At 44.1% G+C, this 24,733-nt stretch overlaps 2 protein-coding genes across 5 annotated transcripts in view; one reads left to right on the forward strand and one right to left on the reverse strand.

Moving 5' to 3' along the window:
* Positions 1–22,584, reverse strand: CPSF7 (cleavage and polyadenylation specific factor 7). 4 transcript variants are annotated; one of them, XM_074336465.1, is made up of 10 exons: positions 22,462–22,584; positions 21,751–21,859; positions 14,747–14,965; positions 13,831–13,934; positions 13,324–13,469; positions 10,099–10,513; positions 9,492–9,610; positions 7,083–7,251; positions 6,265–6,432; positions 1–2,003 (listed from the first exon to the last, which is right to left on the reverse strand). In XM_074336465.1, the coding sequence occupies exons 2-9, from the start codon at positions 21,802–21,804 to the stop codon at positions 6,270–6,272; spliced, it is 1,389 nt and encodes a 462-aa protein (XP_074192566.1). In that variant the 5' UTR covers positions 21,805–21,859; positions 22,462–22,584; the 3' UTR covers positions 1–2,003; positions 6,265–6,269. The 4 variants fall into 4 exon arrangements, with proteins under 4 accessions (XP_074192566.1, XP_074192562.1, XP_074192563.1 ...); XM_074336461.1 differs by having other exon boundaries at positions 13,297–13,469; XM_074336462.1 differs by having other exon boundaries at positions 13,297–13,469; positions 22,389–22,521.
* SDHAF2 (succinate dehydrogenase complex assembly factor 2) overlaps positions 22,571–24,733 on the forward strand; it is a 12,382-nt gene continuing 10,219 nt past the window's right edge. Inside the window, exon 1 of the mRNA XM_019754087.2 lies at positions 22,571–22,729. Within this exon, the coding sequence (XP_019609646.2) occupies positions 22,694–22,729 (36 nt within the window). The 5' untranslated portion in view covers positions 22,571–22,693. The remainder of the gene's footprint in view (positions 22,730–24,733) is intronic.

Raw genomic sequence — 24,733 nt, forward strand, 5'->3', positions numbered from 1 at the left:
TAAAAGATTGACAGCGTCATCAAGTTTATTACACAATTTTCAACCTATCAGAAAGACAAACAAATCACCGACAACAGGGGGACAGGACCTTGGCCTTTTTGGGGGGTGGGTTTTTTCCTTTTGCTATCAGGAAATAAAACTAAAAATGTGTCATTGAGTAAAAACAAAACAAAAATGGGGAGAAAAAAATTCTCCAGGTAAACGGCTTTTCTGGTATTCTATATATATTTTTCCCTTAAACTGTCACCTTACTTGGTTTTCTCTACATTTTAAAAAGACACCCGGAGCTGCTCTCGAGGGTAAGCACATCACTTAACACTTGGCCGGTTGGGCAGGGTGCCATTTTGAAGTGGAGGTGGGGATGGGGTTGGGGACAGGGGAAGAGCTACAAACCCATAGCCTCTGTCCCAAGGGAATGTGCCTCTCCAACCCTGGGGGAACTCCCTCAGTGACTAATTGAGGGCAATGTCAGAAACGTGCAGGAAACAGAGGAAGGGTTCAGTCCAACTCAGTGTCTCCCCGCTGAGCCAGAAGGGTCTCCAACGACCCTACATCTGACAAGTCTCACCTCACATGCCACGTCTCTTCTCACATTAGCTGTCACATGCCCTGTGATGAATGCACAAGCAGCACCCATTGCCCCATGCGTACTGCAGGACCTGTTGCTGCTTCTTCCTTCAGCAACAACCACATCACAATGTGGGTTACGGGAAAAGCAATTCCATATGCCTGTGTGGAAAATGGCCCCCAGAGTGGTGGTCCTTAGAACTCTGAGTTGAGCTCATTCAAGTCCGACTCCACTTCTTCCCTGCTCCTTATCAGAGGCAGAAAGTACCTCCAGGCAGAGCAAGGGAGCTATTAAGTCAATAGTCAAAAGGTGGAAAGACACCAAATTTGTGACTTTTACATCTACTACTAGTGCTAGGTTATCCCACAATAAGTAAAAGTATGTACCTGGGGGATGCAAGCCCACGCTTACATCAAACCTGAAAGAAGAAAAGCCTATGGAAGTAGGTTGTATCCTGCCCAACTTGCCTCCTTCCCTAGTCCTGGTACTTCACAAGGGTTCTTCAGTGCTGAGGTCCTATGTCCCCACCCTCCCAATGGCACTACCTTCCTCTAAAACAAGGAAGCAGCCTCCTTGGGGGAAGGACTCCACTTGTGAAACGGCAAAGCCCCAGGGAAAAGGAACACCTAGTAGAGCTGGTTATTGCAAGAGGCAACCAAGCACGAAGCAGCAGAGGGTGGTAACTGGCTCTGCCGGGCTCCCCAGCAGAAAGCAACTTCACAGGCCTTCTCTGCTTAGGAGGGGCAAGCCCACTGAGGCAACTGGGCGGCAGAGAGCTGGAAGGGTTCAGCCCTCTGGGAGGTCAGGGAAACTAACCGTCAATATGTAAGAGGGAAAAGCAAGAATAACAGAAGCTTTTCGTAAGGTAATTTCTTTTCTCGCGGTCCCCCCTCAAAGGGCTGGGAAGGTAAAGGAGTTAAACAAAGAAGTGGTATGTTAGCAAGGGGTTTGGACCCTCTTCGCCCCATCAAACCTAGTGCTGCGGGCAGGACCCTGGGCATATTTTGGCACACCCAGTCTTTCTCCTAGATAGATCTCAAACAGAGGATCCATTTTCTTTGGGAAGGAAATCTTCCCATCATCCTCACCACTGAACTGCTCCTGGTGAATCAGAAACTCATATACGTTTCCTTGGACAAAGCACCATTCTCTCTGGAGACCAGGGGCCTGGACAAATTTTCTTCCTGTCTGCTACCCACCCCCACCACCACCACACGAAGTCTTTAGGTTCTTTCCTCTGGCAAACGGAGGTGTGGGGTAGGGAGGGCTGCCAAGAAGTCTTCAATCCTATAGGGCAGAGGGGATTCCCTGGGTGTCTGGAGGGGGTTAAGGATTTAGAGGAAAGGGAAGGGGTGGAGCGGCCTCCGTCCTTTAGTCCTGATCAAGGTGAGGAGATGCAAGTCCATTAAAAAAACATTTGCTTCCAACCAGACTCCTGTAATGAGAACATCAGAAGAGAAGAAGAGAATACAAATTAGAGGTTACTTTCTGGTTAACAGGGGCTTAAATGAATTACACTGGCATTTTCTAAAGTATAACCTATGAAGTAGGGGATGTAGACAGAGAGAGAATACAAGCCTGGGAAAGTAAAAGAAAGAAAGCAGGATTGTCTGGGAGTGTCTGGCACTGTGAGTAGTGAGGGGAATGGTTGGAGGGAAAGCTACAGTGAGCAGAGAGAAAAAAGCAGTGACATCATACGTTAGGGCGGGAAAACAGACAATGAAATGAAGTCTCAAAGCAGTTTGACTGAAAAGGAGACTTTGGCTGGAAAAGTATGGAAACTACAACATTTCAGGAGAAGTTGCTATAAGGGAGCAAGGTGAGTTTAAATACTATTTCATAAAATCTATTCTGAACAAGTCGTAGCTTACCTTAAGGGGAGGGGGAAATCTGGAAATGCGAGGTACAACGGTGAGAAAACACGTGTACGTAACCAACTCCATTAACCCAAAATATCCAAGAGGCCCTGGCAGGAAGCATGTACTTACACAGGGAACTCCTAAACCTTTCTCTTCTTTGAAAGAAGCCCTGGTTAAACCAGATTCCAAACAGCATTCTTATGAGTACACGTATGTGCACACACACACACAGAGCCAGAGATGTTCTAAGTTATACTACAACTCAAGAGATTTTAAGTCCTTTCCCAGATGACAGCTGTGGGTGAGGGACCTAGTATCCTAACACCAAGCTGGTGAAGACGCATTAGAGCTGATTGTCCGGCTAGGTCTTATTTTCGGGGAAACAGGGTCAAAGCACAGTTAAGAACTTTTGCTGAACAGAAGGCACTGTTAAGCCACTTGTCACATCTCTACCCAACTTAAGGTCCCCAGTTCACTCAGCCCTTGTTCTATTGTTGCAACATCAATCTGTGGGGGGTGATTTGGTTAGATTGACCATATAAAATAGAATGAACAGCTAAATGGGAAAAGGGGGATTAAATACAGGTTTAGGATTTCTACTAATGCCCAAACTGGCAATACAGCCTGTACACAAATGCTCACCCTTTATTTATGCACTTCTGTAACCTGGAGGAGCTAGCCAAGAAAAAAGACCAAAAAAAAAAAGAGAAAAAGCTGTGTGATCCTTCCACACTCCGGAATGGCATTATATTAGCGTGGGATCCTCAGACTCGGTTATGGCCTCTGCCTGCTGGCCTCCCTAAACACCTATTAGGCAGGAAGGCATGTGTCTCACTTTCTATAAGGAAAACTGAAGCCCTCAGCGCCTTCTCAATTTCACACCAGTTAGGGTTCTGAATCTTTACACTGGATCAAAAGGGAGCAGAAAGCTTAGTTTTCATTGGACCAGGATGTTAGGAATAAGTTGAGAATGACTGTATTTCAAGTAGGGTAAGATCATAAAATAATGAGACAATAGCCAAGAACTACAAAAAGTAAAAACCACCAATTATTTAAGAATACCCTCAAACTCCAAAGCACACGTGCACATACCCTGAAAGAGTTGTACTTTGGGAACTGGTCCTAAGACAAAAACACAGAGGATAACTAGTGCATCAAAAGAAATAAACTATAGCACCCAATTCTTAAAGGTTCTGGCTACATTTTGTGGTAAAGTCTGAATGCAGACAGAAGCCAAAGGCTCCTACAGTGGACCAGACTTCAGGCCCCAGAGGCGGTGCCTATCCTGAGGGAACAGTGGACAAAAACGATTACTGATCTCTATTGCTGACTCTGGACAGAACACTCATTCATACAATAGGAATAGTATTTTCTAACTGAAAGGTATTGTACATAGAGCTTACAATGCTCTTAAGATAAATGAGGCCCATGCACCAGCTCCCTAACTTGAAATCTCCTAAGTTACAACTTGGTAACTGTAGATGGAATTAAGAGTCCTTAGGATGAGAATGTGAGAAATTGACATTTTTAGGGTGTCTGATTCAGTTCTTTTGAATAAAATTATTATTTGAATGGAATAACCAACATAGGAAAAATTAGGGACTTGGAAAACCTGCCTTACAATTCATCTTCCTCATCTTATCATAGGCCTGCACCAGCCAAAACGACTGTTGTCTGGGAAGTACTAGGTTATAGGATTTTTCAGTTATCCAAATTGAATCATCCTCACAATGTAAGAAACAGTCCCATTATACAGGTAGAAGAAATGAAACAAAATGACAGCAAAAGTCTCAGATTCACATGTTCAGTCCCCCCAAGGTATTAATGATCAGAGGATCCCACAATTTTTCTGCCAAAAGGCTGTTTGTTACAAGCAAAGCCACCAGGAACGGTGACATGCAGTTACGTGTTCTAACTACTAAAGTGAATGCGGCCTGAGACTATAACTTGTGCTCTGCATGGACCAAGTAACATCTCCCTGGTCACTCTTGTCCTCGTCAGCTCCAAAGGACACACTGTGGACTGCAGGACTGGGCAAGGGTGGTGACACCAGACCCACAAGCAACACTAGCAACTGCGCTCGCTCCAACATGAGAAGCGAAATGCTGCTATGCTGCAGAAGGAATGAGACCAGATCAAAGACCCTCTAACGCCTACCCTCCTGCCCACTCCCGAGACTGAATTGGGTCAGAGCTGTTTGTGGGCTCTACCTCCCGTGGGGGCTGCTTTTCTGATACATGGGCACCTCCCAAAACTCACCCTGTTGCAAAATCTAGAAAGAAGTATCTAGAACCCACAACCTAACTGATTTTATGTGGGGTATCCTAAATTTCAACATCAAGCACTCTAAGATTTTGTGGAATGAATGGTTTAAGAACAGAGAAGGGAGGCGGGTAAAAAATGTTACTTTTCATTTTTCTACTTTTCTGCCACCTACAGAAGATGACAAAATTCCCAGCTGTAATTCTGCTTAAGTTAATGCCAAACAACACAGTAGAGGGCAAGACTCCTTTCTTATCTGTTAGTAGGTTGTCACTAAACAAAATACTGCAGTTTTCCAACTGTTTATAGTCCAGCTACTTACTGCTCGAGGATTTCAGGTGGTAGGGAGGGTTTCCGTTCCCTTCTTCAATCGTCCATCTACCCACCCCCAAGATACTAACCAGAACCATTCCTACTCCTCACCTTCCTTCTCAATTACGATGTATCAGCATATAACCAGGACACCTTCATCACGCACTTGATGTGAAACCACAGAATTGAGAAGAGACCCCAAAGTCACCTGGATCGTACAGCACCCTTCAGGAACCACAAACAGACCGTCCTAGCCAGAGTCTAGACTATGCTTAAAGATCTCCATAGAAACAAAGTCAACAACCATTCTTGCTTTCTTACATACTAGAAAGATCTGCTGGAAGCTTTCTTTCAGTTGGGATTGCCGAGCTGGTGGGATGTAACCTGGAGCCCGTCTGAGAATGAAAATAGAGCTGGAACCCCTGGATCCAGCAAAGCCTAACTCAATTTTTCAATTACCTGAGTTAATATGCTCCCCACCCCACAACTCTCCTGCTTTTGTTTTGCTTTTAAAAAAATAAATAAATTTGCTGTCAATAAGCTTTTTTCCCAAAACAAATATATCCTTCCATTGAAGTTTCCTGCACACCGTTTCTCATGCTATTAGAGATTTTTTTTTTTTCAGATCAGCCTTCTCCTCTGACTAAAGCACCCTGATTTTCAAAATCTTTTTAATAGCTTTAAGTCTTAAAATTATTAATGTTGCACCTTGAAAATGAACAACTAGGCAATGGTCTTCAATTTCTGTCTTGGTCAACTTTCTCACTTTGTAACTTGAAAGTCTGGTGGGTTTAAAATATAACAACAATGATCACGTGGCTATCACTTACTGAGAACTTACTATGTGACAGGTACTACGAGTACTAAACGCCTATGGATTATCTCACTGACTACTCAGCCATCTAATGAGACAGCTGCTTTCATTACCCGTTTACAAAGTGAGGAGCTGAGGAGCAGAAGTGGTGCAGCTGGAGGGGCTGGACTCCCACTGGCACTGCCTGCAGACATGGCACTTGCCCTCAGCCATCGTGCCCTGCTGTCTCAGACACCAGGGGAAAGCAGCCAAGACACAAACAAAAATAGCTTAATCTCAGGTCCATCTCACGGAAAGAATCCTGACAAACAAGCAGAAAATCTGCCCTCCTGAATCAAAAGTCCTCCCATCCCCTTTATTTGCTTCAAAAAGAGAGAAAAATCTTCACTATCAGTAATTTTTCTTTCACAAAAGATCAGCCGCCAGCCAGGAACGGGGCTTCATCCCACCTTCCTCAGTGATGCCGGTCCCGTTCTCTATCCCGGTGTCTCTCGTGCTCTCGGTTCCTTTCTTGGAAATAATCATCATGCCGATCTTCATTGTGAAGCAGGTCCCGGTGCCTCCTGCTGCTCTCTCGGGACCGGCTAGGTGACCTCTCTCGGGACCGATGTCTTTTCCTATTAGAAAGATCCTTCAGCCACACTCAAAGGGCCTATCACCTTCTTTCCTAAAGTGTTGTGTTTTGGTGTCTTCTAGTTATTTGTCTAAATCAGCCCTCCACTACTCTATCATGGACCCACTGTCTGAGTATGTTAGCTCTGCAGACTAGTCTTTTCTGGGAAAATAAGAACAGTTAAATTTGTTGGGATCTTACTAATGTATCAGGCACAGTGCTAAGAGCTTTACGTGCATTATCTCACCTAATCTTTACAACAGGTCTGTAAGATCAGTACTACCACTGTCCTTTTTTAAAAAATGAGATAAATGAGGCTTGGAAAGTTCAGTAATTCCATAGTCAAGGTCATACAGGTAATCAGGAGCAGAACTGGGACTCAAACCCAAGAATGTGTGGCTCCAAAGCCCATGTTCTTAGCTATACCAGTTTGTCTCTTGTTAAATAAGCCCACTGCCTCACCCAACACAGATTCCAGACATTATAACATGTATCAATGTAAATGTTTGGTTAATTTCTTCCCCTTGAAGACATGAGGGCTAAGTCTGCTCTTTCAGCGCGGTCTCTGCCAGATACTCTGGGCTCCTTTCCTACCCTGCCAATCCCGGAACAGTGCTGCTCAGGGGGGGTAGGCTGCTGAAGCAGTCAACTTACCTGGACGAGCTCCCGCTGGCACCCACACTGTAGGACTTGGCTTCAATGCCATGAAGACAGTCCTTAAGAGAGGAGACGAGGACACGGCAACGCTCATCATTGGCGACCCGGGACTGTTTGATAACAGCAATGGCTGTGAGCAGCGTCTCAATCGCGTCACTGTAATCCCCTGACAGGGGATGGATGGGAAAGGCCAAGGATGAGCAGAGGCAGTAAACTAACTGGACCAAAGGAGAACTCAGAAGGACCCACACCAAGAGGAACTAGCTGCCCCACAGAACCACGGGAAAATGGAGGAGGCAGGAGTGGGAGGTTTAAAACGGGATGCACATATATTTACATGGTCTGGAATCAGATGTTTTCAGATATTGCTAGTGGCTGTATAAACTGGTGCATCATCTGAGAGTTATTTGACAACATCCATTAAGACAAACAATGTGCAAACTTTTTGACCCAGGAATTCTAAAAATGTTACACTTCTGTTCACAACTATGTATGTTTAACAGTGCTTGTTTCAGCGGTTTGTTGTATTAAAGAATTAGAAACAGCTTCAAGTTCCTCCAATAGGGTCTGGCTATATAAATTACAGAACATTAGTTCTACAGAATACTATCTGGTTGTTAAAAAGCATGAGGTATATCTGTATGTAAACAAAGTAATCCATGTAAAGCACTTAGCACAGTGCCAGGCACACAGTAAGTGTTCAACATTAGGTGCTATTATACACTGATATAATAGATGTCCAGAATATATTAATGTTTTAAATATTTTTTTGAAATACAACACAGTATTTCATTTTTGTAAAAGCCATCAAAATTGTACGTATGCTATATACACAGAAAAAAAACCTGGATAGACACTAAATTGTGAAAGGTAAACTTGTAGGTGGTCCATGTGTAGAGGACCTTTCATTTATTCACATTGAATATTTCTATCTAAATTATTTTAAATCTATAATCAGATGTGTATATATATGTAATGTACATCTAAAATGTGTACAAAGCATACATATACATACACATATGTATATTTAAACATTTGGTTTATTTAAATTATGCTGCCATCAAGAACTAGCGCCTCCTTCCGTAACCTGAGCAATGCCGGCCCAGGGACAGTGGCCACAGGGTTGGTAACTTGCACAACGCTTTTCTAAGCTAAGTCAGAAGCATTAAGGACAGAATAACGCAAGGAAAGCATGACACCAGACCAGGGTCTAGTGACGAGGACTGGCAGCTGCTTCTGGGCAAAGCAGTAAGAATGAAATAGAAACTGTGGAGGAACCACGGTCCTGTGGGTCCAGGAACACCAGGATGCCAGCTCTCCCGGCGGGGGAAGTTCTGCCTATTGTATAAGGACTCAATAAACATTTGTGGTTTGAGTGACTAAAACAAGAAAATGGAGGGAGATAGAGATTCAGTTTTTGATTATCTCAGTGTGAAGGAATTGGTGAGGAACAGTGATTATTTTCATTATAGTCCGCTATGTATTTGACTTCTTATAATGAGCACAGATTGCCTTTTAATTTAAAAAAGACTTATTCAGATGCCAGTGAAGGTTTTCTAAAGGAAAAAAAAGAGAATATACACACTTCCTATCTTTAACCTACCTTGTGGGTTCAAATTTTATAGTCAAAGATGGGAAATTACGGAAAAAAGATGATCATACTCAGGGTTACCTTATTTCTTAGGAGACCTGACAATCTATATTTACATTTACGTGGGAAACTCATGGAAAGTAAGTGAATGATTAATGTCATGATGTGAAATTTGGACGAGAACCCTGCAGCTTCCTTTATTTTCTTCTCTCAGGAACCAAAGATTCTGTGCTCGGGGCTGTCAAGAGTCATGGCTTCTGGTTATGTCCACTTAACACTGACAGCCGGGCAAAAGTTAGCTGTAAAAGCATATTATGCCTTAAGATGACGCCAACAGACTTGCCTCTTTCTAGGATAAGCCACACGAGGCCACCAGCTCTCCCTAGACCCCCAAATGCAACTAGATTCCATGTCAAACCATCATCTATTTGAGTCATTAGTCCTAAAAACCCAGAGTCTACATGTGGCACTGGATCCACTGCACAGACACTAGCCCCACTGAGGTCAAGATCTCCATGAGGCAGGAATTTCATTCTACAATAAATACTACAATAAGATGGTATTAGTTCTTTATATTCTAGGCACTAAGTTGGCTTTCATGGGGCAGGTGTAGACACAGTCTAAATAACAGCACTAGAGCATCCCATAAGCCAAGAAATTAGGTTACATATTGTTTTTAAAAACATGCCACTCTTGAAAATCGAACAGTGCTCCAATTTTATCTTGTTGGATTTTTTGCCAATGGAAATGGCAAAACACGGAAAAATGTAAAAACTAAAGGCAAGGAAAAGGTAACAAAGGTAAGGGTGAGTTACCTGCACTGGCTCCAGATACCGCTTTGGAAATGGCACTGCTGGAAATCGCTCTGTTTCGCTTCATGATCTCTTCAAACTCTGCTTCACTCACTGTAGATGGCGGAGGGCCCGAATCTCGGCTGCAGAGAGATAATATCGTTCCTGATTGCCCACACCCTATTGTCTTTACCATACTCTATAATACCCTGCTATTTAATTACGCTCTCCTGTGTGATGCCTTAAGTGGTTCTTAGCCTGTTCACGTTTTATGTGTTCATGTTCTCTGCAAGGACAGAATTTCTCCTGTATTTAATTTTGGCATGACCCAACGCTGCTAGTCACTTACAGGCTCCCTAACAGCCACTATGGCACTCAATTTAATCAAGCTCCTTACAAAGGGATATATGGATATGGTTTGGGTCAAGAGGTTGAGATGCAAACAAGACACCAAATAAAAATATCATCTAACAGATAAGTATTTCCCAGGACTCAACACTATGGCAAATAATTTCCACAGGGAAAATATAAGAATTCAGTGCTCGCTCACTTCCTCGGGTGAACAAAATGCTTTACGCTGTCTACCCTACTATACCTGGCTCAGATCTGAAAGGAACAAGATAGTTCTTACCTTCCATGGTGGTTATAGGGTGCTGAGGCCTTCATGTATGTATCTGGTGGAGGCCCCACTGTAGCATTTGGTGGAGGGAAGAAGGCTGGATTGAGGTGAAGGGCAGGTGGGATGGCCCCAGGGGGAGGTACAGCCAGATGAGGAGGTAATCGAGGAGGAGGGGGCATGAGATGCTGGTAGTGAATGCCAGGAGGAGGAGGAGGGACCCCAAAGCTTGAGGAGAGAGGTGGAGGTGGTGGAATTGGGGGTGGGGGCAGGCCCATCAAGGGAAGGGCTGAAGGAGGGCGATTGAAGTAGGGCAGCACACTGGGGGGCTTATCCACACGGGAAGATGAGGATACAAGGTTCTCAGAGGGTGTGGCCCGTCCATCAGCAGAATCACTAGAATCTCGGGAGTGGGCCCGTGGAGGTATTCCTATGAAGCAAAAAGGAACTGCTGTTACCGCCCAGGCTTTAGACATACCCACAGGACCAGCTCATCCTTCAGTAAGTCATCTGACACCATACTGAGGAAGGTGACAGGCGGCTGAAAAAGAAGGTAAAACCATCTTTTCTTTGGCCTCAGAGAAAAAGGTCAGAGGCAACTTAGTTAAGACACAAACCCAGAAAGCAGTACCACCCTAAATTCTGTATGTCAAAGAACACTCTTTATCCAGAACTCTGTGCTTCAGAGTTTTATTTACTCTCAGATTTCTTTTCTATTTTTCAGTGCAAAAGGATCCTAATAACCCAAGAGAAATGACAGTGTTGAAGTACGTTCACTAATGTTCAGCAGGATTCATGCGCATCTGAAATCCCATGTCCCCCGATAAGCGCTCAGGGTCTCTCTCCTCAGACGGGTACCAGGTGACCGTCTCTATCCTGCTGTACACTTGGAATTTTCTCCTGGCCAAGGCACTTTGGGTAGGGAATTTGGGGGACGAGAGGGAAGGGCAGGGGATGGATGACACTTCCTCCACTCACATACCAAAACTGGTTAACTGGGACAGAGAAGAGGTACACAAGAAAGAGTAGAAGATTGTAGGTTGAGAGGTAAAGAGAAAATGGGAGATAAGCCAAGAAAAGATCTGCCTACAGAAATGAGCAGATGGCACACAGCTGACAGCAGGGACTCCTAGCCAGAGCTTGGTACAAAACATGCCGCCAATCTGGGAACTCCCACTACATTTCAATGGCCCCAATGCTCAACCCCCTAGGGCAGAACACCAGGAACAGCATCACAGCAAACCGGCACGGTGTTTGTTCTGCCAACAGGGACTCCAAACACGTTTGTGCACAGCTGGGAACAGGGCTCTGACACTCGTCACTTGGTTAAATTTGTTCCCTCTCTCCAATTTCACAGTCTCCTCTAAACCTGGTTAATGTGGAACCCAACAAAAGAACATGATCACACAGCCTGGGGAGTCTTGGAGGCAGAAAGATGCTGTCAGTAGGCAAATGTAGAGAGAGAGGAGTGCTCCTTAAACTAAAACTTGTTAGCAAACCCCAACTCCTGACTAAAATATAAGGTGGACTGAATCACCCTGGCAACGAGTTTCTCTACCGTAGTGTATCACCAGTGTGTATCACAGCACTTCTCTTGCTTTTCATGTCTCAAACACATGGCAACTTGCTTTCCTCCAGGATCTCTCAAATTGAAGGAAAAACAATTAACAAGTGTGATCTACGAAAGTTAGCCCCTTCCTGGCTACTGTTCCCACATCTACAAGGCTTCTATTTTGTATCTATGGCTACACATCCCAAGAGTAGCAACCATTTTTAAGCAAAGGGAAGCCCACCAGCGGTACTTCGTGAATTAACAGAGGCCAAGTCCATCAACATGACATAGCAGAAAAACACCACTCAGTCACCACCATTTCAGCAAGGAATGGAGTTAGGAATGTCACCCCTGATGCAACGGTAAAATTATGCACCTTAGGAAAGTCTGAAGAGGGCTGAATTATAGCAAGATTCTGAAACAGAAGGGACTTCAAAATTCAAGTTGTCAAGGAAGAAGTGTACGTTCTAACCCAGAGCAATGGGAGCTCACACCACATCCATCTAGGCTCTCAATCTAGTTAAAGGAATAGCTGTTCCTATGCAAGAGAGAAGTGGCCATATTTCCACCTTCAATCAATCAATACAAGGTCCCAGTGGACCACCCAATCAATACAAGGCACTATTTTGAGAGCAGGACGTTTGCCACCCCCCGACACCCCCCCTGTAGTAAAAGAAGAGGAAAGGCAGTTGGCTGTTTCAGGCAGGGCGCTGCAGAGTGGCTGCACCTTGTGAGGTCAGGACAATCCAAGGTCTGGTCCTCAGGTTTTACAGGTTCAGAAACTCAATTTTAACAGTTTATCCAGGGTGATCAAACCTTAGGAAATTGATTCATGCTAACCAAACTCACAAGAGACTGATTCATAAACCAGAATGCCAATTTATTAATTTACAATGAGAAACATAACTGCCAAGCAGACGGAAAACTTGTGTCAGCTGGTCAGTGCATTCTCTTCCCAGTAGGAGAGCCTAGTTGGGAAACCAAATCAGTATCAGAAGATGGCTTGGTGAGTAGAGTCAGAATAAAGGGAGGAAGGTGACCTTAAAGGATCCTATCGTGGAGCTAAGGTAGTCCGGTGCAACTTTCTTTACTACTGAGAAATACCTGCCGAGTAGACTAAAATATCCAGTGGTTGAAAGGGCACCCTGGACAATGCGGGAGAAACACTTAAATTCTTCTTCTCCAGCACTCCTTTTGGTCAACTCTTCACAGAGCACCTTTCCAATCTATGTTTATGACAAAATTACAGCCATCTTTACACACCTTACTTACATTTTAGGGTGGCTGCTTATAATTTTAGAGAAGCATGTCTTACAATTAAGCCCATTCACTATACACTGATTTTTTAGATAGAAACACAATTTAGAGTTGCCAGAAACTTTGAACATCATATATCTTGCTCAGATGAGGAAATAAGCCCTAAGCAGTAAAGCCACTTGCCCCAGGTTATACGACTTAGTGGCAGAACCCAACTATAACCGGAACCTACCTGACTCCCAGCACAGTGCTCTTTCTTGTACACGAGCCTCATTTTGTGACCAACCTATTGACCGAGCTGCCACCAACACCCTCCCTCCACCTCCTCCACATTGTAGGCTGTGCCTACACCACAGAACACAAACCCACACCTTCCCCCCTTCATACAGATGGTCTCCACGTACCCCCTCTTGGGACTCGGACGCACTCACGTTTCCGAGCCTGTGCCTCAAACTGTGACAGGTTCTGCCTGGTGGCTGGCCTCACGTCCACTTTTTCCCCATTAAGAACTTTTCCTGGCAGGAGTTCCAACAACTTGTGGACAGAGTTTTCAGAGGCTACCACCACCTCAGCGTACCTTGAAGAAGAAAAAAACAAGTGAGATCTAGACAACTGAGAGAGGAACAAAGAAATTCTCTTCCACTGTTAGTGAAAACTGGCAAAGCAAAAGCTATCTTGCTATTATTAAACACACACACACACCTACCAACAAAAAGGTGTCAGCCTATAATCTTCCTATTAATTTGGAATTAGAAATCAGCTTTCTTTGCCCTCAGGGGATCTTGTTCTACTATACTGCAGCTAGGTCCCCATTCTAAGGCAGTTGGCATAAACCAAAGCAGTCAACTGGGCCAGGGGCGGGAGGGATTAAAATCTAGGGCCAAAATACAGTGCAGCTCTGTTACAAACTAAAAGGGGTTCTCAAATCCAGACCTCACCCTTTGGACTGGCCATTTGCTCGATTCTCTGCAAATTTCAATTCCACCACGTCATAGACTCCTATAGAGCGAATAGCCTGGATCAGCTGCTGGTCTGTGGTCCACTGGGGCCGGCAAGATGGAAAAGGAAGAAATGTCAAGAGCAACCCCTCCCCCCAGCCCAGAATGTCCCAAACCTAGGATTCTAATCATACCCATAACCTCCCACAGGAAACCCAAAAGCCCATCAATATTTCAATTAGTACAGGCTTTTCTTATTGTCCTCACCCATACAGAATTCCAAACCATCCACCCCCTGACCCAAACTCCATCTTTAGAGATTGAGAAGACTAAAATCTATTTTAACTTTGCCATTTGGGCCAGCTGGTCATCAGTTCAAACACCAGCACCTTTTAATTACAGATCTCATAGACTAGAGTTGCCCAATGTCAGAAACTCTCCCCTCAGTATATACATTTCCTAATTTGGAAAAACCTCCCACCACCAGCCCAAAAACATGTCACACAATAACTTGCAGAACAACAATCACCACCTACCCCAAGTACTAGAGCTATCAAGGTCTTTGATCCCTGTCACCCATCATTATCACAGGACCATCTAATGACCACCAAGAGTTCAAGGTGTTCACTCTGAAATCTCATCCCACAGATGACCCTGCTAGACATAAAGCCCCAGGGTCAGGGGTGGTAACAAGATGGCAGAAAAAGCAACTACCCACTTAATCATTGCTTTCTTCGGCATCAGATCGTCCTCAGGATAGTTCTCTTTCAGAGATCAATCCAACCTGATCCCAGGAAAAAGAAATCCAACCCCATCAGAGCACAAAACAGTGCAACAGTGGTTTCTGAAAATGCCATCACCTCCCAGCGCTCTCCCTCCAGCCCACCCACAGACCTTTGTGGCTGCCCCTGCTCACCCAGGAGAAGCTGCCCACATAAACAGCAGCGCGCCTATTACGCAGGCCACTGTAGGTGTATAGAATTGCAGGGGTCTTGTTATTGGGCTTGGGAGATGGCTCCTGGCGCACAGGAGGAGGTGGCTCAGTGCTGCTGCTTCTGTCATCAGAGGGCTGTGAGGTGGCTGTCAACACGTCATCATACAGGTCAATCTGATCTGTATTGTTGAACTCTGGGTCCTAAGAAATGAGGGGTTGGCAGAGGTGGGTTTGCAAACCTTTCATTTTGTTCATTTTAGTTCGCTCTAGTTCACTTAGAATCCAGTTAAACACTGTATAAAACAACGTACAAAATTTCTTTGTCCTACTCTAGGAAACTAGGCAAGAAAACTTCCTCATTTAAAACTATTTCACTTAATTATGCTTATGTAGGTTTTTCTCCCTAGATGCTGTTAATTGTCTACCAATGTTTCTAGCTCTAGCCACCTGTGAGAATTAAAAGGTACACAATGATTAAACAATGCAAACTAGGAACACAGAGATGCACTTGCTATTGTTCTCAACGAGGTGAGCTTCAAAAGACTAAGATCCATTAACGAAAATTTAACTTCAACGTCTTACGCTATTTTCAAAATCGAGTTACACAAAACTTACTATTCTACTTAATAAAAAACAGGGTATATTTATTTAGAAATAGAAAGCAGGGGGAAAGCATGTTAAAATGGGAATCAAAATGCATAAAAGAATGGGAGTTACTGGTTTTGGTTTAAATTATTTGATTCACACAAATGATTTAGGGAAGCTCTAAAACTCATGGTACACAATTCCATTTTTCTAATAACCATCAAAGAAACATAAAGAAAAAAAGGGAAGGGAATAACTCTCGGGGATTTTCCCTTAATAAGTTCTATTTCTCAAGTGACACGCAGATCCAATACATTACCATGACACCCATGTAAGAGACATCTTTGAGCAATGCCACAGACATTCAACGATACACAAAAACAATGGAAAGTTCTCTAAAATATAAGGGTCAGAAAACAGGAGAATCACCTATTTCATAAGCTGTGTCACAGTAAGCATTTACAATATAAATGTGTATTCTGGATGATATGCAAAACATACTTTTTACCCACGTGATGTATTACTGTTATGAACTGAATGTCTGTGGGTTCCCCATCCCCACCCTACCCCGCAATGTGTGTGCTCTGCTCCGCTCTCCAGCATGTACGGACAAAAGAAGTTAGTGATCTACAACCCGGACGAGGGCCCTCATCAGAATCCAAACCTGCCTTCAGCCTTCCAGCCTCCAGAACTATGAGAAATAAATTTGTTGTTCATAAGCCACTCCGTTTTTGGTGTTTTGTTATAGCAGCCCAAGCTAACACTATATACCAAAATCCTAACACCACAAGAACTACTATCAAGAGACCTCAGTGTTTCAGATTTTACAATGTCATTATCTTAGACAAGTATTTTTTTTCAGGTAACAATTCTAACATTCAAACTGTGCTAAGGATGCTGCTGCCAAAATGACAGATACAGGGAAAAGTTTAAAGTGTTTTAGCTGAACGAACTACAGCTCATTCAGGTCACCGCTGTCTTCTTACAAAGGTGAATAAAGGAAGAACCTATGTCAGGTAACTTATATCTAGTTCCCTGAAGACAGAGAGGCACTTCCCCTAATGCAAGTCAGGACAGGAAGCTCCTATGACTTTCTCCCTGAAACACCATCCCAAGAACTGCTGAGTGAAGGGAGACTAGACGAGGTACACTACAAAATTCATTCTTAGATGTACATACCATTACAAACTTTTGGAAACAATCTTTTACTTTCTCAGCTTATCTGAAGTACAATGGAAGAAGTCACACAAAGATAACACTTTTAGATTGTTTGAGGGGAAGGATTCCACTTCCTGAGGCATGTAAATATTTCAAATATCACGAATATGCTAAGAAACCCCACAGGAGAGGAGTTTAAACCTTGTAAAAATAACAGAAAGAGAATTGCAAAAGAGAGTAAACGTTTTAGGGGTAACTTCAAATCAAGAAAAGGAATCAGTGAGGCAAATAAGCACAGGGACACTGTTCTAGGTAGGCAAATATATAAATAAGGGTATTGCACAAAAATGGGTGTGGGTGTGGGTGTGTGTGTGTGTGTGTGAAGAACAGGGAGAGAAGCTAACATTGCAGAGTGCAGGGTAGCTAATAAACTGAATAAGGTGAAGACAGCTAGGGTTAGTAACGTGACATTTTGTGTGTAAAATTTCATAGCCCTAACGTTTCAAACAGCCCCAATTCTAGATAAGTCGCTTATTTATTTATTTGTGTACTAGCTATGGTGATTTGCCCTCGTGGTTCAAGATAGAGAAACAGCTTAGAAACCACTTGATCCTGTCCAATGCTTTAATCCTACTTCACACCAAGTTTTTTGTTTGTTTTTTAAATCAAGGATTTTGAAGTGGAACTTAAAGGGAATAAAGAAACACACCACCTTGGATAGTCAATGGAACCAAATTGGGATTCCTTCCATGCAGTATCAGTGATTCAGAGATGTGTGTCTAAAAGTTGTACAAAAATTACTATTGATAATTGGGTAATGAACTAACATGCAAATGTGGACAGCTCAGCGAACAGATACTACCAGCAGGAAATCCCCCGCACTGTGAGCCTAGACGAACAACTGGCTTCTTCAGGGTACCTTAGAGAATGACAGACTCAATCCTGGAAGACCCTGTTGTATGGATTACCTTATCATTTTAAGAAACACAAAAGGATTCAAAGAGTTCAAAACTGTCATAATATTCAAACGGTTTCTCTGGGCCATAGAACCTCAGTTCACAGTCCTTGGTGGGAACTGTTCTGATACACAGGGGAGGCCTGCTGAGGACTCTACTGAAGAAACAATGTATCAAGTTGTCTTTGGATTTAAATCTGCTAGCAACAACAATTCATTTTACTTCTTCAGCTGGTGAAACAGAAAAACAGATAAGGGCCTGAGGTTTCTCTGATTAACCAAATAAGCTGATGATTTATGCAGTGATGGATTAGTTTAAAGCACAACCTAATTCTATACATTAAGTGAATAATACAATGTTTTACATGCATTGTAGGTTACACTCCAGGAAGCAAAAAAAGGAAGTACGTATCTAATACTGTATGAACATCTCAGGAAGAATTTTGCGTTTAGTAGTATAGGGAGAACTGCGCTTGTCTTATGAAACTTCTTGGTTAACAAAAAAGAACTTGCAGAATTTTAAATTTAAATAAGAACTTCCTCACCTGTATGCTCAATGTTCCCACATTCCAAACCCCTTTCCCTGATATCTGAGGGGAGTAATAAAGCCTAGGATTTACTTTTCTCAAAGCAACCTACTTGATACCATTGTCTTAACTGTAACCAAAGCTAACAATTTTTGGCTTTATAATCACCATTTCCACAACTGTCAGCTCATCTCCTCCTTTCCTGTCACTGCTCATTGCCCTCAACCACCAGGAACACCACCTCTTTTGAGCACAGGGATTCCCATTTGGTTTTTTATCTTCCCTGTTACCTCACTAGTCCCAACATGGTGCCTAGCTAACAGAAGTAGCTCAATAAATGTTTGTTGATGGAAGTAAGGAAGAGAACTGAGTATACTGTGCAAAGCGCCTGCCTGTCTTCATACAAGGAACAGAGACAAAACACTCAGGAGAAAGGCAGCTCTCAGTCATTTTCCCAGAGTTTTCCCCAGCCCATGAGAGCAGCTGTGAGTCTCAAGACTCCCAATGCCGCAGAAGTGAAGCAGCTGTGCAAAAGAGGCTTTTGCAGCCCACGCTGGAAGAGACCAGGGCGTCAGCACCATAGGGTCCCATCTAGGAACTCTGTTCATTTTCCCTGGGGAGCAAAGTACATGTGACAGAGTTTTTGTGCGTGGGTCAGCTTGGGGTGAATCAATAACATTCTTAAAACATTCAGAAACACTATCCGCACTGGTCGCCTTCAGTCTAAGTCTGCTTCTAACAATCCTAGCCAGACAGAGTTTTTATTTCTTTAGCAGCTCCCAAATTACATTAAAACCAGCTTTGCCAAAAATTAACTTATTTATGGGAGGAAAAAACACCCCACCTTGACCATCCACAAGACATGACATTCAAAATCTACACTTTCTTCAACCTGCCAAGCATCAAATACTGTTTGGCACACATATCTACTAGTTCTCTCACACCATCTTTGGCCTCCCTTTAAAAAGTCCTTTTTAACAAAAGTGACCAGAGAACAAAAACTGTTGAGGCCAATGACTTCTACTGACACAGCAGGGACCACTGGACAAGGCCTGTGTCTTGTCGATGACCTACAACTTACACTGCTCGAGAAGTTATGAAATCTCATTTTCTCAGACCAAATGTAACTATTCCTGTGGTTAAGGGCTTTGTTCTGCTCATTTCCCCATGGACACAGCAGCACTGTTATCCACCCACGGAAGAGAGCCAACTCCACTCTGACTCCTCCATAAAGGGAGCCTTCCTCTTTCCTTGTTATCTTGTATTTAAAAAACAAACCATAACTTGTTAAAAGTAGTACAAGTTTGATTCAAAGTAACTGAGGAAAGCAATGGTTTGTAACTAATATACTAAACCTTTCTTTTTATCCATAAGTGATTATCTGACTTCTTTGAAATTAAAAATAAAAAAATTTCCTATTTTGGGCCAGCCCGGTGGCTCAGGCTGTTAGAGCTCCGTGTTCCTAACTCCGAAGGCTGCCGGTTCGATTCCCACATGGGCCAGTGGGCTCCCAACCACAAGGTTGCCAGTTCAATTCCTCGAGTCCCGCAAGGGATGGTAGGCTCTGCCCCTGCAACTAAGATTGAACACGGCACCTTGAGCTGAGCTGCCTCCCGGATGGCTCAGTTGGTTGGAGCGTGGGCTCTCAACCACAAGGTTGCCAGTTCAATGCCTCGACTCCCGCAAGGGATGGTGGGCAGCGCCCCCTGCAACTAAAATTGAACACGGCACCTTGAGCTGAGCTGCCGCTGAGCTCCCAGATGGCTCAGTTGGTTGGAGCGCATCCTCTCAACCACAAGGTTGACGGTTCGACTCCCGCAAGGGATGGTGGGCTGCGCCCCCTGCAACTAGCAACGGCAACTGGACCTGGAGCTGAGCTGCGCCCTCCACAACTAAGACTGAAAGAACAACTTGAAGCTGAACAGAACCCTCCACAACTAAGATTGAAAGGACAACAACTTGACTTGGAGAAAAGTCCTGAAAGTGCACACTGTTCCCCAATAAAGTCCTGTTCCCCTTCCCCAGTAAAATCTTTAAAAAAAAAAAAAAAAAAATTCCTATTTTTAAACCAATCAGCAGCCACATGTAGGTGACTTCAGTTTACCTGAGGAAACATGGGAAAATGACTATTAAAAAGTATTACTGGTGGGGCCAGCGCGATGGCTCAGGCGGTTGGAGCTCCTTGCTCCTAATTCCAAAGGCTGACGGTTCGATTCCCACATGGGCCAGTAGGCTCTCAACCACAAGGTTGCCGAGTTCGACTCCCGCAGGGGATGGTGGGCTGCACCCCTGGCGACTAGCAACAGCAGCTGGACCTGGGGCTGGGCTGTGCCCTCCACAACTAAGACTGAAAAGACGACAACCTGAAGCTGAACAGCACCCTCCACAAGTAAGATTGAAAGGACGACAAGTTGACTTGGAAAAAAGTCCTGGAAGTACACACTGTTCCTGAATAAAGTCCTGTTCCCCTTCCCCAATTAAAAAAAAAGAACTTAAAAAAAAAAAGTATAACTAGTGAAGCTGTATAATGGGTACAAGGTCTTGACACTACTCTCGCTATTATCATGTTTTAAAAATTCCATGTTAAAAAGGCATAATGTATTAAAAATCTTTTTAAATGTAAACTTATGCCAAGTGAAAAAAAATTACATGTATTTCAACCTCCTCTGTTGCCTCAGATCAAAGTCAGGGTCCGAACAGTGCTCTTTTCTTCTTTATTCTTTTTATCCTCTTTGCAGGTCCTTATGGGTACCCAATAAAAGATGCCAATGGGAAAAACCAGCTTACTCAAGTAGAACAGTGTTGAAAACAATCCAGGCAAGACATTAATCAGTTTAAATAGAAACTTTGAAACATTCTTGAGATTTGACAAGAACTCAGAATTGAATTGTATATGAGATTATTGTTTCAAGGGAAATCACTGTATAACATTCCTTGACATAACACAAAGGGACCAACAGATCCATTTCAGGGTATGTGAGTGGATCTGTACCTGCTTTTTTTTTTTTAAGGAGGGTGCAGCTCACAGTGGCCCATGTGGGGATTGAACCAGCAACTTTGGTGTTAGTAGCACCACACTCTAACCAACTGAGCTAACCAGCCACCCCTATACCTGCTTTTTAACTGGTTTGTCCAAAACCTTTACCTCTCCTCACAACGCCCAATTAGATTCATCAATACAATGCATTATACCAAAATGCCTATGGACTTAAGACTGGACTTAAGCTACTTATCAAAGGAAAATGCAAAACAATTGTAATGGAGCTAAAATTAAACGTTAAAGTATCTTTTACAGTGTGACTTCGCACTATCTAATGGGAGAGGGGACTGACTACATTTTTCCAGCCGCAGTTTGACAGAATCACAAAGCAACAGGTATCAACCTTATCCTCGTGACAACCACAGCAAACATATTTCTGATTTTTAAGTGTGGTTAGTTTTTGAGGAGACAAACATCCAACTCTGGCTTCCTGGGGCAGCAAGCTCCACAGGTTGATTCACCATTCTATTAAACCTGATTTTTATTTGCTCTTAAATCAAAGCCTTTAAAATTAAGCCTGGAGGCTTATAGTAACATAAAGCGGAATGGTCAGAAGTCTTGAAAATCTGTACTAGAGGAACAATTTTAGACCCGATGAGGCGTGTTCAGGCCTAGCAAATCCTCACGGGCTAGCTAGCATAGCTGGGAACCACTGCAAGTCTGCTGGAAGTGATTCCTTGGCTGATCCTGGAAAATCCCAATACTCCCGATGACCCCTCACCTGATTGAACTCCTCGTCGGCATATATATCAATCAAGTCCACTCCTTCTGACATGGCTCCGGAAGGCAGATCGCGGGCCCGGAGAACGGACAACGTAAGAAAGATGCCACTGCGGAGAGGCAAGAGTTAGATGGCATGAAGGGCCCGGGTTGGAAGGAGGGCAATGGTCGCCAACCTCCCGTCTCCAGAGACGCAGCCTCCCCGGCAGCCCAAGCTCTGCCCCACCCGCTCCGCCCCGCCCCCGGCTCGCGCCGCCCCTCGCTCTCCCAGGCCGCCGGGGCTCGCGGGGCTCGCTGCCCATCACCCTCGGGCCCGACCCGAGCTACGCCGCTGGGGCCGTGGCGCGACGGGAAACCCCAGGCCTCTGCTCCTAGAGGCCCTCGCACCGCGTCGTTAAGAACGCCCGAGGCGAAGCCCGCAACCCCAGCCCAACGCACCTGCCTAGGCCCCGGGGCGGCCCCGGCTAGAATCCCCGCGAGTCCCGGAGATCCTGTTCCACATCCAAGCCCAGTCCTCGCCCCCAGCTAGGCCCGCCCCGCTCCCTCCCCACAGACCCGGCCCAGCGCCCTCGGCCCCCTCCCACAAAGGCCCGCGCCAACCCCCGCCCGCCGACTCCGGCTGCCCCAAACTCAACCGACCCCCTCCCCGCCTCAGCGCCGGCCCCGAGCCCTCTTCCGGCCCAGCCGGCCCCCGGCCGCGCGCCCCCGTTACCGGGAATATGGCGGCGGAGGCGGCGAGTCCGAACTAGGCCCGAAGCGCGCGAACCGCTCTCGGCCCCCAGGTCCCGCCTTCCCCCCTACCCCGCCACTGGCGTCACACGCAAAGCCACTTCCGCCCTACGCAGGCACGCATCTTCCGGCTTAGGGCGTATCTTCCGCAGGGTCGGCGTCCGGGAGATCCCGGAAGTGGCTGGGCCGCAGGCTTCCGGTACAGGTCGGGAAAAATGGCAGTGGCGCTCGGATTCCCGACTCTGGCGCGGGTGAGAATGGATGTCGTAGGGTCCTGGGCGGGTCACAGTGGGAACTGAGTCTCGTCTTCCTCCGCAGTCCTGGAGACCGCGAGGAGCGGTCCAACTGCCTGACAGCCTAAGGCAAGGACAGACCCAAGGAGAGGTCGAGCTTGCAAATTAGGAGATTCAAGTCGCTTTCACCCTTTCCAGAGCCCACTAGCTGCCTGTATTGTAGTATCGTGGAACGATCAGTCTTCCTGTAAGAACCAGTACGGATTTCACCTGTTTCCCGGGTGGAGCTGGCCCCACCGCCTCTGGGCGCCTCTTCTGTCTGTTTTTAAGTCAGCCTCCTCTTAAATCTTCTCTAATACCTATCATGAGTTCCCATCGCATCATAAGATCTTTCTTTCTTTTCCTTTTTTTTTTAAATGTAGGTGTTTACTACTGTAAACTTTTCTTACTATTGCTTTTTGCTGCTTCTCATGCTATTTTGCATGTTGTGTCTATTGTCTCAAGATATTTTCCAATGTCCCTTTTGATTTCTTCTTTGGTTCATTTGAACCATTGGTTGTTTGTGAGCGTGTTGTTTAATTTTCACATATTTGTGAATTTTCCCATTTGCCTTCTGCTGTTGACTTCTAGTTTCATTCCGTTGTAGTCAGAAAAGATCTCATACAATTTCGATATTCTTAAACTTGTTGTATAACCTAACATGTGATCTATCCTGGAGGATGTTCCCAGTGTGCTTGAGAATAATGTATATTCTCGCTGCTGTTGGGTGGAATGTTCTGTATATATCTGTTTGGTTCATTGGATCTATAGTGTTGTTCAAGTTCTCTATTTCCTTACTGATCTTCTGTCTGGATGTTCTATCCATTGTTGAAATTAGGTATTGAAATCTATTATTGTGTTGCCATTTCTCTCTTCAGTTCTGTCAGTGTTTGCTTCATATATTTGGGTGCTCTGATATTGGTTGCATATATATTTATAATTGTTATATCTTCTTGGCTGATTGACCCTTTAATTATTACATAATATCCTTCTTTATCTCTTGTAACAGTTTTTGACTGAAAGCCTGATATGAGTAGAGGCATCTGCTCACTGTTGGTTACCATTTGCATGGAATATCTTTTTTCATCCTTTCACTTTCAACCTGTGTGTAGCCGTACAGCTCAAGTGAGTCTCTTTTAACAGCATATACTTGAATCTTGTTTTTGTTTTTTGTTTTGTCTATTGAGCCACTCTATTTTGGTTGGGGAGTTTAATATATTTACATTTAAAATAATTACTGGTAGGAAAGGACTTACTGTTGCCATTTTGTTAATTGTTTTCTTCATGTCTTGGAGCTTGTGTCCCTCTTTTCCTCCCTTGATGTGATTTCTTGTGTTTCGTTGATTTTTTTTTTTTTTGGTAGAAGCATACTTTGATTCCTTTCTGACTTTCTATTGTGTATCTTGTATAGGTATTTCCTTTGTGGTTACTGTGGGGCTTACATACAACATAATAACTATTTTAAGCTGATAACCGTTTAACTTCAATCTCATACAAAAACTCTGCTCTTTTACTCCTTCTCACTTTATGTTATTGATATCACAATTACATATTTTTATATTGTGTATCCATTAACATTTTATAGGTGTGTTTTTTTAAAAAGTCTTTGTGTTTTAACTTCTATACCAGAATTAAAAGTGATTTATGCACCATTGTTACAATATTACAGTATTCTATATTTGTCATATTTACCTTTACCAGTGAGCTTTATGCTTTTATATGCTTTTGTGTTGCTGTCTAATATGCTTTAGGTCCTTTGGGCGTCTTGAATTTTAATTTCCACTCATTTCCCTCGATTTGGGAAGTTTGGGCCATTATTTCGTCAAATGAGCTTTCTGCTCCTTTCTCTCTCTTCTTCTAGGACTCCCAGAATGTGTGTAGTGTGTGCTTGATGATGTCCCATAAGTCTCTTGGGTGTATTTCACTGTTTTTCATTCTTTTTTCTTTTCCTTCTTCTGATGGGTAATTTCAAATGACTTGTCT

This window comes from Rhinolophus sinicus, linkage group LG06, assembly GCF_036562045.2.
Source record: "Rhinolophus sinicus isolate RSC01 linkage group LG06, ASM3656204v1, whole genome shotgun sequence".
NCBI lineage: Eukaryota > Metazoa > Chordata > Mammalia > Chiroptera > Rhinolophidae > Rhinolophus > Rhinolophus sinicus.